Source organism: Gavia stellata, chromosome 1, assembly GCF_030936135.1.
Source record: "Gavia stellata isolate bGavSte3 chromosome 1, bGavSte3.hap2, whole genome shotgun sequence".
Lineage (NCBI taxonomy): Eukaryota > Metazoa > Chordata > Aves > Gaviiformes > Gaviidae > Gavia > Gavia stellata.
In genome coordinates this window covers 103,069,653-103,085,261 of record NC_082594.1, presented here as the reverse complement: position 1 = coordinate 103,085,261, position 15,609 = coordinate 103,069,653, and the positions used below count along the sequence as shown (strand labels likewise).

General features: G+C 42.7%; 1 protein-coding gene across 1 annotated transcript in view; it reads right to left on the bottom strand.

Annotated features, from left to right (window-relative positions):
* Nucleotides 1-15,609, bottom strand: part of URB1 (URB1 ribosome biogenesis homolog) — a 59,667-nt gene that overhangs the window by 1,657 nt on the left and 42,401 nt on the right. Inside the window, exons 30-38 of the mRNA XM_059816683.1 lie at nucleotides 15,278-15,380; nucleotides 10,250-10,410; nucleotides 9,758-9,869; nucleotides 8,658-8,764; nucleotides 7,979-8,122; nucleotides 7,085-7,194; nucleotides 3,649-3,825; nucleotides 2,470-2,711; nucleotides 173-772 (exon numbers count right to left, since the gene is read on the bottom strand). Of these exons, the coding sequence (XP_059672666.1) occupies nucleotides 173-772; nucleotides 2,470-2,711; nucleotides 3,649-3,825; nucleotides 7,085-7,194; nucleotides 7,979-8,122; nucleotides 8,658-8,764; nucleotides 9,758-9,869; nucleotides 10,250-10,410; nucleotides 15,278-15,380 (1,756 nt within the window). The remainder of the gene's footprint in view (nucleotides 1-172; nucleotides 773-2,469; nucleotides 2,712-3,648; nucleotides 3,826-7,084; nucleotides 7,195-7,978; nucleotides 8,123-8,657; nucleotides 8,765-9,757; nucleotides 9,870-10,249; nucleotides 10,411-15,277; nucleotides 15,381-15,609) is intronic.

Genomic DNA, 15,609 nt, shown 5'->3' with positions numbered 1-15,609 from the left:
CCAACCCCTGTGCCCATACCACCAAAGACAGAGCTTTTACTTTGTGAAGTTATGAGCACCAACGAACATGGGCAAACTTCAGACTGTTTTCATGAATTAAAACAAACATGGAACTACACACTTTCTACCATTACCGCCTTGTAATGTGAGAGAAAAGGAAGAGATGAGTTACCTTTCTTGTTCGCATCCTCTTCCGTCATTGCTGACAGGCACAGGGTTTTCACAAGTTCATGAAAGCTGTTGTTGGTCAGGCCCTGAGCATCCATTAGGTGAAGCATGATTGAACTGAACAAACAGAGCTCTTTAAAGAGTCCAACTGTCCCACTGCTGGCCTCACAGATCCGGGTGTAAAACCTGAAGATGTTGTTTCTCAGTATCTCATCCCTGAGCATCGCCTGCACTGCCACTGGGTGTGGCAAGATGCAATTCTGTAGCCACCGCAGAGTTAACAAAACATTTTGCATATTGAGACTGTGCTCAACCATGGACTTTATGAGCCATTTAGTTACTACGTGAGTGGATGCACAGGCAAGACTGAGTGTTTCATCTGCAAGGTCAGCAGATTTGAGGGGCTCCCCTTGATGTCTGGTAGGCGGTGCCGGGAAAACAGGCTCCCAGTGGGCAAATATGGAATTCAGATGAGCTCTGCATTTCTCCAGCTCGGAGACTTTTAGGTCTGCATCAGTGTTGTCTTCTCTTTCTATCTCATGCTTTTTCCGAATGTGATGTGCATGAGATGAAGCTTGAGATTTGTTCTTTTCTTTAATATTTTCTGTAAGAAGAAAAACACCACTAAAACAAACCTCAAATACTCCAAAGGATTTTCTTGGTACAAAATTATGCAAGAAAGACGGTATCACGTGTTGTTTCAGTTGCGAAAAGGATAAGTACTAGCCTCATTTAGCAGCCTAATTGAGCCTATGCAATTCAGAGCAAACAGGCTACAGGCAGCTCCCAGTGACTCACAAGCTGGAACACTTTTCTGAACTGGATCGCCAAACATTGAGGTGAGCAATAATGCCACCAGGCCCTGGTCCACAGCCCAGCGAAGCCAAGGCAGTATTCCAGAGGTCCAAGAGATGCAGTTTTGCCAGTAAGGCTACATACATTATTTACACCACCTCGTGAGAAATGCTCAAGCCGTTATTCTCTGGGCGAGCGGAGGCATAACACACACCTGCCTATGGAAGGAGATACCAGCACAGCTACGTTGCTTTTGAATGGTGCAGGCTAAAGCAGCTAAGTCTGCCTTTATCCAGAGCAACTGCAACCTGGCTGAGCGTCTGGCTGGCGAGGTGCTCTCAACCAAGGGCGTGTGAATTTTTCACACCCCAGGAGAAGAGACAGACAGCCAAAATTTGTAATGTGGGGCTGCCCTCTGTTAGATGCTGCCTGTGTCATGGGAGCAGCAAAGCTCCCAATCAGCAATAGCACTTTGCCACCACCATGCCACGCAGAGCATTTTATAGCAATTTGCTTCCAAGGAGTCACTGAGAAAATCATCAGAAATTTCAATTATGTTGCACTCTGCAGCTTAAAATCAACCAAATGCATTTCAGTATTTTTTCCCAGGGGCTGTGGGGGATGGGGACAACTCCTGAAATGTAACCTCAGAAACAAAATTTCAGATAAGGACCCATTTTTGTGACTGCTTTATAAGCTCCTGAGGTTTGGAGCAACACATTTCTTTTTTTAAACCTCATATACAGTAAGTTGCAGATGTCACTATAATTCTCTAAAAATCCTCAGAAAGACACTAAAAGGGTATGAAAAACTTAGAAAAACTAAAACTTTTATAGTATCCCTTAAATAGAGTGATACTTTAAAAATTCGTTTAACTGATACAGAACATTTAAAGAAACCTATAGAAGTTTATTATGTGCACCAAGAGCAGTTGTTGTATTTGCAGGAAACCACCATTGTTTAACACCTCCCACTACAAAGTTCCTTCTACATTTTATTCACAGAGATAACAAGTGAGAAGTCATACAAGTCCAAATGTATTTTTGCTTTCTTCCAACACTGATGACAATAAGAAAAATTAACTATTTCATTTTTGTCTGCTTTACTGCTGATTTTACTCATATTTCACTTTCAGATCGCCCATCCACACTCAGAATGGTTCAAATCTTTGAGCACAAAGCCTCCAAGCACTATTTTTTTGAGACTTCATTTAAGAATACAATTTTTCAAAGCCTGACTCTAGATCCGCAACTAAATTTCATTTCAAAGCTCTTTCCCTTTTTAAAACTGTATTTCTAAAAAGCTTCTAGCATTGTGTTAATGTTAGAAATCACTACAATAAAGACCTGAAAAATGGCTTTCCATTTCCGTTCCTCCTCCCCCAAGCTATATCAGATTGTCTGACAAAAGTTATTAATACTTCTTCCTATAAAGTCTGCCACACTTACATGGTTAGCTTGTAACAGCCTCAATAGTATTACTTTTCTGAAATATTTTAGTACTTACTAAGCAATTCTTTGATTTGGTATTTCTGAGCAAGAGTCTGCACATCCTCTTGCAGTTGCAGGTCCTTTTCGATGACACTCCATTTATGCAGCAGCAGCAGGATCTCTTTGTTTGAGAGAACACTGTCATTCACAGTGAACCGGCTCATTTCTTTGAAGGCCTCAACAACTATAGCACGATATTCCAGCACAGAATTGAGTGTACTGAAAAACTGAGTCAGTTTGGCTAGATCTAAATTAGTCCTATGAAAAGAAAACATAAGTGCCATGTATTTTTCTGCATGCTAATTAATGAAATAAGTACAGGTTTTTTCTCCTTACAGTCTCTTCCTACAGTTTTCTCCTGAAGTTCTCTAGATATATACTTTTGTTTCTCAGATGCCAGTAATAAGTAGTCTCATTCCCACTGAATCCCCAGTGCTTCGCTCCATTAGTGTTTGGCAGAAAAGACCATGAAACATAGTCTTTGCCCTCTTGCCTGTGAATAGCAAAGGCAGATGGCACACAAGCAAGAGACCAGAGGTCCAGAGCTTTACTGACACTTTCTGATTTTGAATTAATTTTCAAAATTTTGAGGAGATAAAAATAAACATAGCTTCTCCAGGCTCTGGCAATACTCATCTGCGTGAAGTGCTGCAGGTGCTGTTATGAACCCAAACAGAACTGGTTACCTATTTGCTTTCTACTATCCCTGCTGCAAGTGCTGTGCTTAGACAGGTTAAATGCTCTAGATCTGGAGGGAAGAGACTGACCCCTTCTTAACATTGTCGTCTAGAACTTTGCACAGTTTCTCCTCGTACAATTTGCAGGCACGGTACAAACACAGGAGGAGTCTAAGGCTTTGGAGAGTATGAAAGATCCTTGCAGCAAATAGCATTGCTAACTGCAGGCTCTAATCCAGTAGGAAAAAAGTAAAACATAGCAGCTTAAAAATGGCCGATAATTAAGGATGTAGAACTTGATGGTAACTATGCATCAGTTGTTATTTTATTCCAATGTATTTAAACAGCTAAATCTTCCTGTCAAAGAAATCTCATCAAGATTTACTCCTCAACATTTAAACTGAAGGGGAAAAAAAAACATTAAACTAACAGAGATCAAGAAATTCTTCTAGCCTTAATAAATTTCAAACTGGACAGAGGATGACACACAAATTGATTAAAAAAAAAAAAGAACTTACCGAATATGTTTGATTAACGTGATCAAAACATACAGGAATTCGTTTACAAGCTGAATTGGAAGAAACTTCCTGTTCTCCTGGGACTGATTCTTGCTTTCTCTCTTGTCTCCTAAATTTGTTAGCCACAGAGTATGGAGTAAGGAAATAATTTTATTTAACAGCTTGTTTTCCAGAAACCTGAAAAACAAAAACAAAAAAAAAGGAAACAAACACTAATTTGGAATGCAGATCCTAACCAGGAACCAGTCCATCACCGAGATGGGACCACATTCTAGTGCACTTTTAGAGTCATCAATGGCAATAGGTGCCTCTCAGCCAGGACCCCATCAGGGCATGAGAGTGCACCCCTTTGAAGCCCCAGCCACACAGAGACCCTGGTTACTGCCCTCCTCTTGCCATGCTGCAGCTGGGGAAACACAGGAGTGTATAATTTCCATAGAGCACAAGATCTCTCGATCCCCAGGTGTAAGAAATCAGGAAAAGGAAGGCAAGAGACTGGCATGGATGAGTCGAGACCTGCTGGTCAGACTAAAGAGCAACAGGCAGTGGAAGCAGGGACAGGTATCCCGGGAAGAGTACAGGGACACTGCGCGGTTGTGTGAGGATGGTGTCAGGAAGGCCAAGGCACAGCTGGAGCTGAACTTGGCAAGGCATGCAAAGAACAGTAAGAAGTGCTTCCACAGGTATTTCAGCCAGAAAAGGAAGGTCAAAGAAAGTGTACCCCCCTGATGAGCAAGACTGGCAAACTGGTAACAACAGACGAGAAGGCTGAGGTACTCAACAACTTTTTCACCTCAGTCTTCACTGGCAACCTCTCTTTCCACACCTCTCAAGTGGATGGACCTCAAGGCAGGGACTGGGGGAGCGAAGGCCTTCCCACTGTAAGAGAAGATCAGGTTCGAGACCACCTGAGGAACCTGAACATACATGAGTCTATGGGACTTGATGAGATGCATCCCAGAGTCCTGAAGGAAGTGGCTAATGTAGTTGCCAAGCCACTCTCCATAGTATCTGAAAAATCATGGCAGTCAGGTGAAGTCTCCAGTGACTGGACAACGGGGAACATTGCACCCATTTTTAAAAAGGGTAGAAAGGAGGACCCTGGGAACTACTGACCTGTCAGCCTCACCTCTGTGCCTGGGAAGATTATGGTAAAGATCCTCCTAGAAGCTATGCTAAGGCACATGGAGGACAGGGAAGTGATTTGAGACAGCCAGCATGGCTTCACCAAGGGCAGCTCCTGCCTGACCAACCCAGTGGCCTTCTGTGATGGAGTGACTACATCAGTGGACAAGGGAAGAGCCATGGATGTCATCTGTCTGGACTTCTGTCAGGCCTTTGACATGGTCCCCCGCAATATCCTTCTCTCTACATTGGAGAGATATGATGAATTTGATAGGCGGACTGTTCAGTGGATGAGGAATTAGTTGGATGGTCGCATCCAGAGGGTAGTGGTCAATGGCTCAATGTCCAGATGAAGATCGGTGATCCCCTCAGGGATCTGTACTAGGACCAGTACTGTTTAATATCTTCATCAATGACATAGACAGTGGGATCGAGTGCACCCTCAGCAAGTTTGCAGACAACACCAAGCTGAGTGCTGCGGTTGACACGCCTGAGGGATGGGATGTCATCCAGAGGGACCTGGACAAGTTTGAGTGTGAATCTCATGAAGTTCAACAAGGCCAAGTGCAAGGACCTGCACCTGGGTTGGGGCAATGCCCAGTATCAATACAGTATCAATACAGGCTGGAGGATGAAGGAATTGCGAGCAGCCCCACGGAGAAGGACTTGGGGGTACTCATGGATGAAAAGCTGGACATGAGCCGACAATGTGCACTCGCAGCCCAGAAGGCCAACCATATCCTGGGCTGCATCAAAAGAAACGTGGCCAGCAGGTCGAGAGAGGTGATTCTGCCCCTTTACTCTGCTCTGGTGAGAACGCACCTGGAGTCCTGCATCCAGGTCTGGAGTCCTCAGCACAGGAAAGACATGGATCTGTTGGAACAGGTCCAGAGGAGGGCCACAAAAGTGACCAGAGGGATGGAACACCTCTCCTATGAAGAAAGGCTGAGAGAGTGAGGGTTGTTCAGCCTGGAGAAGAGAAGGCTCCGGGGAGACCTTATTGCTGCCTTTAAGTACTTAAAGGGGGCCTACAAGAAAGATGGGGATAAACTTTTTAGCAGGGCCTGTTGAGATAGGACAAGGGGTAATGGTTTTAAACTAAAAGAGGGTAGATTTAGACTAGATAAAAGGAAGAATTTTTTTTTTTTTTTTTTTTTTTTTACAATCAGAGTGGTGAAACACTGGAACAGATTGCCCAGAGAGATGGTACATGTCCCAATCCTGGAAACATTCAAGGTCAGGTTGGATGGCGCTCTGAGCAACCTGATCTAGTTGAAGACACCCCTGCTCACTGCAGGGTGGTTGGACTTTAAAGGACCCTTCCAACCCAAACCATTCTCTGATTCTATGATCACGGCCCCTGCATAAGACTAGTGATTTCTGACTTGCATCTGTCATTACACAGCTCTGCCAAGTATTCCATTACATTGCAACCATTGCCACCATTTCTTTAGAGCAGTTACTGTTCAAGACAGCTTGGTTCCTTATGTTCCTAAGGCTTTAAGTAATAACAGCAATGCTTATAGCACAATATCAGGAGATGTATTTACTTTGTTATTCTAAGGGCAGGGGGGCGAAGGGGAGGGAGCAATCTCATTTTTGTATAGGGGATGCAAGAAGAATACTTCTCAAATGTACAATCGCAAAATAAGTATTGGGTGCCAGAGGCCAAATCCAGGTTTTTTCACTTCCAAATGTACCAAACTGTACCAAAGAGAGGTGCACAACAGGGTAGCAGTACTGGGAACCTGTTCAGGCCAATCGCACTGTAGGTGATCCTGAAACCTTGCTTGACCCTGCCAGAGGAATCTATGCAAAAGAGATGGGGTGTGTGTGCACGCATGCATGTGTGTGTGTGCACACGTGTGCATGTATGTAAGGGAGAGGCAAGGGGAGGAGGAAGGAGTGGGAGGAGAAACGTTCTAGACAGCTCAAATTCATTACTGTGCCAATTACTGTGTAGGAGGTCCTATGGCAGGATGCGAATTGTGGGTATTTGAAATGAGAGTCACGCTGAAGTAAGGTGTCATTTTGTTTTCTAAGTTTTTCAAGAAAGCATTATCAAAAACATGAAGCGCCCCCCACCATCATCCCTCCTACTACAACCTGAAAGCATCTTGATTTTGTTTTTAGAAATGCAAGGGAACGTTTCAGTTCGGCAAGTTCTGCCAGTATGGCCCTAGGTGCCAAACGTCACAACCTCTGACAGGCCATCTCCGTATCTGTCACCCTTGTTTTCATACTCAGTTGCATAACTATTCTACTGTGGACAGTAAAATTTTTCCCATTTCACTAGTACTTCCCTAGTTACCTTTTCTCTAAGATGTGCAGTATCCAGGTTAGGAGGCTGTGATCTTGTATCAGCTCATAGGCAGCTCTGGTGACATGGGCAGCATTTTGTAGTATCTCCAGAATACGCCTCTGAAATAGAAAATATAATTTGTTCTCTTACAAAATTAGAATATAGTCAGGACCTAATTATTATCAATCTTTCAGAAGAATATAATTAGCAACCTGACTGATATCTGGGATCTGATCAACTTAGAGTTAAAATGTATTACATCACATGTTCTTAGCAATCCCAGAGAAGAAAAGACATTATCTTCTCAAGGCTTTATACACACAGATGCTACTTTTAAAAAGAAGTCTTAAGGTAGCAAGACATACTCTCTTTTTGTCCAAGATGTTGATACCTAACTGAGATATTTTTAAGAGACTGGATTTCTCAGGGTGGATGCTTATGAACAGGACACCTTCTAGCATGTGAGTATTCTTCCTGCTAAAGCACTGTACAGGTAATATGGTGGTTAGGGAATAAGGAGACCTAAAAAAGCAAAGGCCTTGACCATATCAGCAAAACTGTGGTATCTGCAATATTTTCCACGAAGCAGTAGAAATACTACTACAGCCAGACTATCAGCTGATGAAATTGAGTGAGGTTCCATGATGGCAGGGACCTGTTCCAATTTCAGGGGACAAGGATGTGACTCTAGTTTAGACATAAGCAATTATTTCCCCCTCCACACATACACAAAATCAACAAGGAACAGATTTTCAAGAGGGCAAGGGAAGAGCCAACTGCTCCTTTCTGCTTTGTATTTGTTTCTTTCTGTTTTGTATTTGTTTAAGATCTCCAAATCATGCAAACTTTTGTGGTTTTGGGGGGTTTTTGTGGTTTTTTGTGGTTTTTTTTTTAAATTCTTACCTGGGAGCCCTCATCACACAAAGGACTGTTGAAAAAGGAAATAATGACCTGGAAAATCCTCTGGTAGTCATAAAGCTCGTAGCAATGTTTATCACGTAGCCCTTCTCCAAGAAATCTGAGAATCCACTCACGTTCTGTTTTGTACTAGAAGCCATAAGGAAAATACCACCATCAGACATTTCAAAATAATGCCTGCTCATAAGAGCACAAAAAATCTGGTTCCCTGGCAGTGCCAGCACAGTGCTTAATAGCTTTTTCTGGACTTCTCAATTTTAATCTCTATCAAATTTAATCAGTAACATCCATCAGGAACAGCTACTCTGCAGCCCAAATATGCACTGATAATGGAACTTTAAAAGTTGCCGTTTCTAAAATACCTTAGTTGAACTAATTGTTAATAAACTAAACTCAAATATGAATGTAAGCTAGCTAGGGCAAAACATTCTGTTTGTTGTGCTTACAGAGCACGCACAGCACAACTCATGATTTCATTATGGTTACTATTAAGAAAACAACAAAGAAACCCTGAAATAATACTTCTAATACCAATATAAACCAAAATGAAGATGACTCTAATTAATTACCTATGGAACAGTAAGATTTCATTGCATTTTTATGGCTTTTTTTCTATTATTTTCTGAAGAATTAGTGGATACCTAAGATGAAATTTTTACATTACCTCGAAATCAAAACTGTAGAAAAGCTGGAAAAACCCTGGTACTTTCCTCAGGTCCAAATACTGGTGTGACAGAAGGAATCTGTTTATCTTTATATACATGTGCTCCTCTGTGAAGAGAAACAATTACTATTGTGGCAGAAGACAACGTTCACAATACACAACCATGCAGAAAAATAAATGGAACCTGTATTTTCCGGTGTTTCAGCTAGCTGTCAGAACAGTTCATTAATTACAGTGAGGAGGCCTTCTGCTCTAAGGCTGATTATACTGTTGGCCGTCCCTCCTCTTCTCTTCCCGAAAATGAAAAGCTCATTCAGCGTGCACTCAAAGCAGGTGAGAAGATAAACATCCAACATGGCTGTGATTTCAGCAAATCCAATGTTACTTCATTGATAAAACAGAAATCTGCAGCAAAGTGACAGGCAAATCTGTCCACATTTCAAGCCTAACACTTCATGTTAGGCAATCATGATTTTTAACTTACAGACATGTCCCCAGCGAGCAGTGGAACAAGTTGCCCAGAGGGACTATACAGTCTCCATCCTTGAAGGTTTTCTAGGATCAGTCTAGAAGTCTGGAGGTTTTCTAGGATAAAGCCCTGTGCAAAGTGCCCTGCCTGCATAGCTGGCCCTGCTTTGGGTGGAGGGTTTAGCTAGAGACTTCACAAGATCCCTTCCAAACTGAACTATTCCCCAATGCTATGATTCTCCTTTGCAATAGTGACTTATGTTGATTCAGTGTCTAAGGACAAAAGGATACTCGAGCCAACCTACTCTGATCTGCTGAACAGGACCCGCATATTCACCTGGTTTCACTCATCTAGTCCTCTGCCCACTTCCACCCCAAAATTAAGAGGAGGTAGTGGCTTCATCCCTGATGGAGCAGACTGGTTTTGTACACAAATCAAAATGGCACTTCCCACTTCTCCAGTAAGGCAGTCTACACAAGCGCTGAAACTTTTTCTCTGAAACGCAGGAGAGCATACTTCATGGTTCCTACCAGTGTCACAAGCTATCTCATCTTCCAGTATCGGTCAAGGACATTACTCCATGCACAGTGACTCACCCCAGGAGTTCAACACGCACAGTACGTTACAGTACCTGGCTTCAGAATCTGCTGTGCCACACGAGCAATGTAGAGGGTCAAAGAGAAGGTAAATCTGAGGTTCGGCTGCCTGATTCCATTTTGCACAGCATCCAAGAGATAGAGCAACTGCAGCACAAGAGCCCAGGGGAGAAAAGCTTGAACCATAACCCAAACAAATACAACAAGAGAGCATGAATACATAAATAAGCTTTTAGGATATTTCATAGGGCATAAATAAAATACCAATCCCATCAGGATTTCCATTCCTACAAATACAATTCCTAAGAATTTCTATAACACATTTTCCCCCCTTTTTCTGCCCATTGATTATAACAGGAGGAAACACAAAGTGGCAGAGGAGAAACAATGGAATAGAGGATAAAAAGCTTCTTTTTAGCTCTCTCACCATGTGCATGTAGATGGATGAGTAAAGCAGCAACTCTCCCATAAGAGTCCATGACCTAAAATGTCTGACCTGGCAAATTATCAACTGAGCTCAGTCTTACCTGACTCTTCTCTCGAAAGCGAGCTCCTTCCAGATGAGAACGAAAGGAAGCCAGGACAAAATATGCGGCTGCTCTCATGTTGGAATCATAGCTGCTAAGGGCAGCTACTGTTAGACCCAGGGCATTGATTTCGACAAACTTGTGACATGCCACTACACACTCTGTGTGGGAAGAGGGGAAAAAAAACGAAAGAAAAACACCCAGTGCATTATATTGACATGTCGTAGAGTATGTAACAGCACTATAATCCTTAACAAAACTTTTATTCATAAACACCAATTTCTAGATCTACCCCTACAAACTTAATTCACTGCACACTGAAGGCTCCTTCAGCTAACAAAGGCATACTGCAAATCACTCTGAACAGGAATTCTTTACCTGAGCTGAAATTAATGTGGTTAGTCTCATTAAGGTGCTGGAGCGTGTCCAGAGAAGGGCAACAAAGCTGGTGAGGGGTCTGGAGCACAAGTCTGATGAGGGGCGGCTGAGGGAACTGGGGTTGTTCAGCCTGGAGAAGAGGAGGCTGAGGGGAGACCTTAATGCTCTCTACAACTACCTGAAAGGGGATTGTAGAGAGGTGGGTGCTGGTCTCTTCTCCCAAGTGACAAGTGATAGGACAAGAGGAGTGGCCACAAGTTGCATCAGAGGAGGTTTAGACTGGATATTAGGAGAAATTTATTCACTGAAAGGGTTGTCAGACATTGGAACGGGCTGTCCAGGGAACTGGTTGAGTCACCATCCCTGGAGGTTTTTAAAAGACGTGTGGATGAGGGACTTAGGGACATGGTTTAGTGGTGGACTTAGCAGGGTTAGGTTTACGGTTGGACTTGATGATTTTAAAAGGTCTTTTCCAACCTAAACGATTCTATGATTCTATGATTTACGTGAGACAGAGACTATTCTGCCTGCTAGACCACGCAAAGTTAGGACTAAATTCTGTAAAGTCATCACATATCTCACTGTTTCAGGAAAGTTAAGTACAAAGAAGAACAAGAGGGAAAATTCTCCTCCTCAAAACATTTTCTGGGTACCTGATAAGTCTGTGCCTGAAAGAAAGATCAGCATAGCCAATGAAAAGCCTATCTGCACTAAAGAGCTTCTGTAATAAAACAGAGAGGAGAATAATACATAAATAAAACATTAGCCACACCAGTTGCTACCATGCAGGCATGAGTGATTCTGCTGTTAAGGCATGTTCCAAGCAAAAGTACTGAACTGTACCCCTATGCCCTTCTGAGACAAACAAAATCCAGCAACAAGCAGTAATGAACCAAACAGAAAACACACCCTTGAATCTAACATTTATCTTCCATAGCGTTTTGCCATCAGGATTTAGAGTTTCTCATTTAAGGGCTGTGTGTTTTGAAGAGCTTGTGCCATTTCTACCCACTTATGACTACAAATGACTTGATGTAAAACCTCTATTCCATTCACCAGTAATGGAATACAGTGGCACCTCAGTTGTATTTTACCAGCTAAAGTGCAAATGTATTGTGGTTCTGAGTTTAGCAACAATATTCATGTATTTTCTTGTAATTCACACTCAAGGTTAAGAGGAAGTTTCTGAGAAACAAATATTCCTATTTAAGAAGGGGCTCTAGTCTTACTGACAAGTACCTATATTTGGTCCACTGATTTCCTCCCCCACCACCACCCACAGACAACTAAAATATAGTTTATATATATTTATGTAAAAATCACAGATTATTTATGTCCCTGCACTAGCAGCTGGGCTGTTTCTCTCATCTTGTCCTCAACTGTGAGAACTCCTACTTCAATTTCGTGCCTTGCAGTTTCACACCCAGCTCTGCTAGTTATGGGCCAGGCAATGGCAGGGTCTCCACCTCCCAGCACTGCCTCCCAACCAGCCCACTGCTACATGACCAGTGCAAAGGCATCACTGAACTGCAGTGACAGATCTTTTCTGTGTGTGGTTTTACAAGTTCTTTCAATACTAGCAATTACTGTACACTTCCGTACACGACTCCTCACCAAAGCACATCCAAGTTTAACTGGCATAATGCAAAACACCTCAGTCATTCTCCTAGTGAGCAAAAAGATCCCTCATTTCTTATCATGGGATATCTCTCACATCACGAGAGCTCATACAGATACGGCTCTAGCCTCCTCTACTTCCGGGTACTGAGCAAGGCCACCACCTGACTGCCAAAGTAAAAATGGTGAGAGGAATAGCAACAACAGGGCAGGAGAAAGAGAAACAGGGCCCAGAGAGACACCTAATCTACGCCTTCTGCTACCTTCTGGCTGTGGCAAAGCAACTCCGCACTTCCCGCTCTTCAGGCAAGATGCAAGGGTGCAAGGTAAGTACTGGGAAATGGAGGCTTTCTGTTGAATCCCAAGTGAACATGCAAAGATGATCTAAAACTTGTCTGCCTGCAGAGGATTCTCCATCACTTATGCACATCTCACACATAGCCCTGGCCTATACAACAAACCCTCTTCAGTACAGGATCAAATATGTGTTGTATGCCCTTTCACAGCAAGCCACCACATGCTTCTCCTTCAGACTGCAGTTCTTGAGAACTACTAATATAGACCAACTAGACAGACAAAGTGGATAATTTTATGGAGTGGTACCACACAGTGAAATCCAAGGTCCTCGCTTCAGCAGTAAAGTTCATGCTGGTCATGATTTATTTGGAAAGATTTATTTGGAAAACTTTCTTTCACTGAAAACATGCAGTGGAAATATTTTCCATCCAGCTGACCTTGGAAAGTGCGTTCAACAACTAACATAAAATAACAAGCTATTATTAAAAAAAAAGTTAATTCTATGTCTGACATACAGTTTGTTTAAAGTACCTTGAGAATCATGATGGAAAAGCTTTCCACAAGATGCTTATCAGAGCTAAAGTTAGACAGAACTTGCTATCTGCCTGACTCCAGACTTACTTTTTACTCAGTGAGCACTAGAGACTGTGTAATATGTCTATGTTTATAAATTCAGCAGTTATATAACATCTGTGCACAGGGCACTGTGCAGCCAGTACAAAGAGCAAATAAATAAAGAGGAACCGGGAATTCCAAGAGCAGCTGACGTGGTTTAGGAGCACCATGGGACCTGAACTCATAAGTCACTTGGGCCCTTTAAAAATGCCCCTCTTAGGACACAGACTCTCACTCAGCATGGAGCCGTTAAAAGACCTATTTTTCCCCCTCTCCAGTTTTATAGTCAGCCTATGCCCAGTCGGGATAGCCACTGCCTCCACAGCTCCTAAAGAACACAATGGGCAAGGGCTCCCTCAACCCCACTGCTTCCCACACAAGCGGTTGTCCTCGCTGGCTGACTGTAGCACTGCTGAGGCTGACCAACAGCCACCAGATCCCTCCCACCAGTTAAAGGTGGTGGCCTCCAGGTGGTGGATGATGATGACAGGTGCATGACAGCAGTGTTTTTTCCAACTATTACACTCAGGTTCAAAAGACACTGGCTGTCCATGCTCTTCATCAATAACAATCCCAAAGATCCAGCATTAACTGGATCATCTAAGATCCATCCTACTGCAAAATGCCAAATAGTTCTGGTACCTTTTTTTCCCTTAGTAGACTAAAAGACAGTTCTTTTTACTGCTGTCAAAATTATACAGAGTGGTTTACAACTATAGCTAAGTATAGGCTAAGAACACACAAAACGGGTACTGTACTATAAGGTTATAGATTAACAAAGAAGCACTGTAAGCATGATTTCACTGAAAGACAGTTATCAGCCTGTCAGTTGCTTCTGGTATTACTGCTGTGGAAAGCCAAATCCAGCTGTAACTACACAGTGGTTAACCATAATCAACACAGCAAAAGAGCTGGTTAGGAAATTCCTTATGATACTTGTCTCACTTTGATCTTTATGGGGTCTCTAGACAGTGTGCCTGTGAAGTACAGCAGGGATATGCATATGTGAAGCAGGGTCATGTCAAACAAGAGAAGTGAGGTTAAGCAACTAGTTTTCAAGCACCATGTAGATCTCATCAAACTTTCCAAAAATTCTGAGCACGGGCCTATTCATGACATACAAAGGCCCCATGCATCTCTGTCTGATGGAAAATGAGTTAGCTGAAGTTTCCCTATAGTATAACCACAGCCTGTAACAGGCCAGATCTCCAGTCAATTTCGTCACGGTGTCCCTCACAGAAAACAATACCCCTGACGAGATTTACTCTAGTCAGGCAACAACTTCACCCTTCCCCAGCAATGGTGGCTTCTGGTTTATGCCCAGAGAACTCCTCCAACATTGCAGAGCATGTTCTCCAGCCTGCCCTACCTCTGCCCAGCTCCCACTGACAGCATAGGTGAAAGGAGCCGATTACTGCTCCCAAAAACTCAGCTCAGATCAGAGCAGTCCTGTCAGTTGCAGGTAGGGCATTGCGTGTAGCAGCAGAAGATACCATCCCTCCCACGCCTGTTTTGCTGTGACACCATAGCTGATGCAGAATACAGCCCTACACATTCACCAGAAAAAAGACAACCTTTCAGTGGGGAATATTCTCTACTGATCCCTCTTATGCTATTTTATAATTACATTGTGCTGGGTTTTGCGCTATATGGAATGCTGTTCAATAGATCAGAGTACATAAATCTTTGTCTACTTTTTGTCTCTTCCAAGCGGCTTCCAGTTCCAGTTCCTCATCTTAAGCAGATCAGTCCCTCTACATAGGGTTAACCCACTACATTTAAAAGAGCTGTGAGGGAGCATCTAGTCATCTGGACAAGAGCAGCTCGGCAGGAATGCCCATCTGCTGCTACGTTGCTCTGAGTAGCCAAATCCCACTAGATACATTGCATTATTTGGAAAACCATTTAAAAAAAACTTTAATGCCAATTATACCTTGTTACTTTTCAAGTCATTCTGAAAATTACAATGCAGTAGGTGGTTAAATGATGTATGTTTCTTCTCTCCAAAGCTAGGCACAAATTAGCTCTTAGATCAAGAATAATAGAGCTACAGAGGGAGCCATGCAGCTCCTGCAGCAGAATAAAATGTCACTAAGTATCAAAGAGAAACATTCACTTTACCTGGTCTGGTCAATTCACTGAAGAGCTGAAGTAGAAAACAAGGATCATAGAAGTCATCAAGACTCTTGACACTTTCATCTCTATATAGTGACTCTTGTACCTCCTGAAACCAAATCCAAACCAGTATTTTTAAGGAACAACACCAATTTCCAGCTTGGTTTCAAACTTCCCCAACCACTTCATCCCATTATAAAGCAGCTGATACTAAACCTTGCAAAATATAATGCAACACAGGGTGAGACATGCTTGTGTTTAAACCTGGCTTTCACTATCAGGGTTCCAAAACTATTCCCCTGACTAGTACAAACAGGTACAGAAAGAAGCATGTTAGC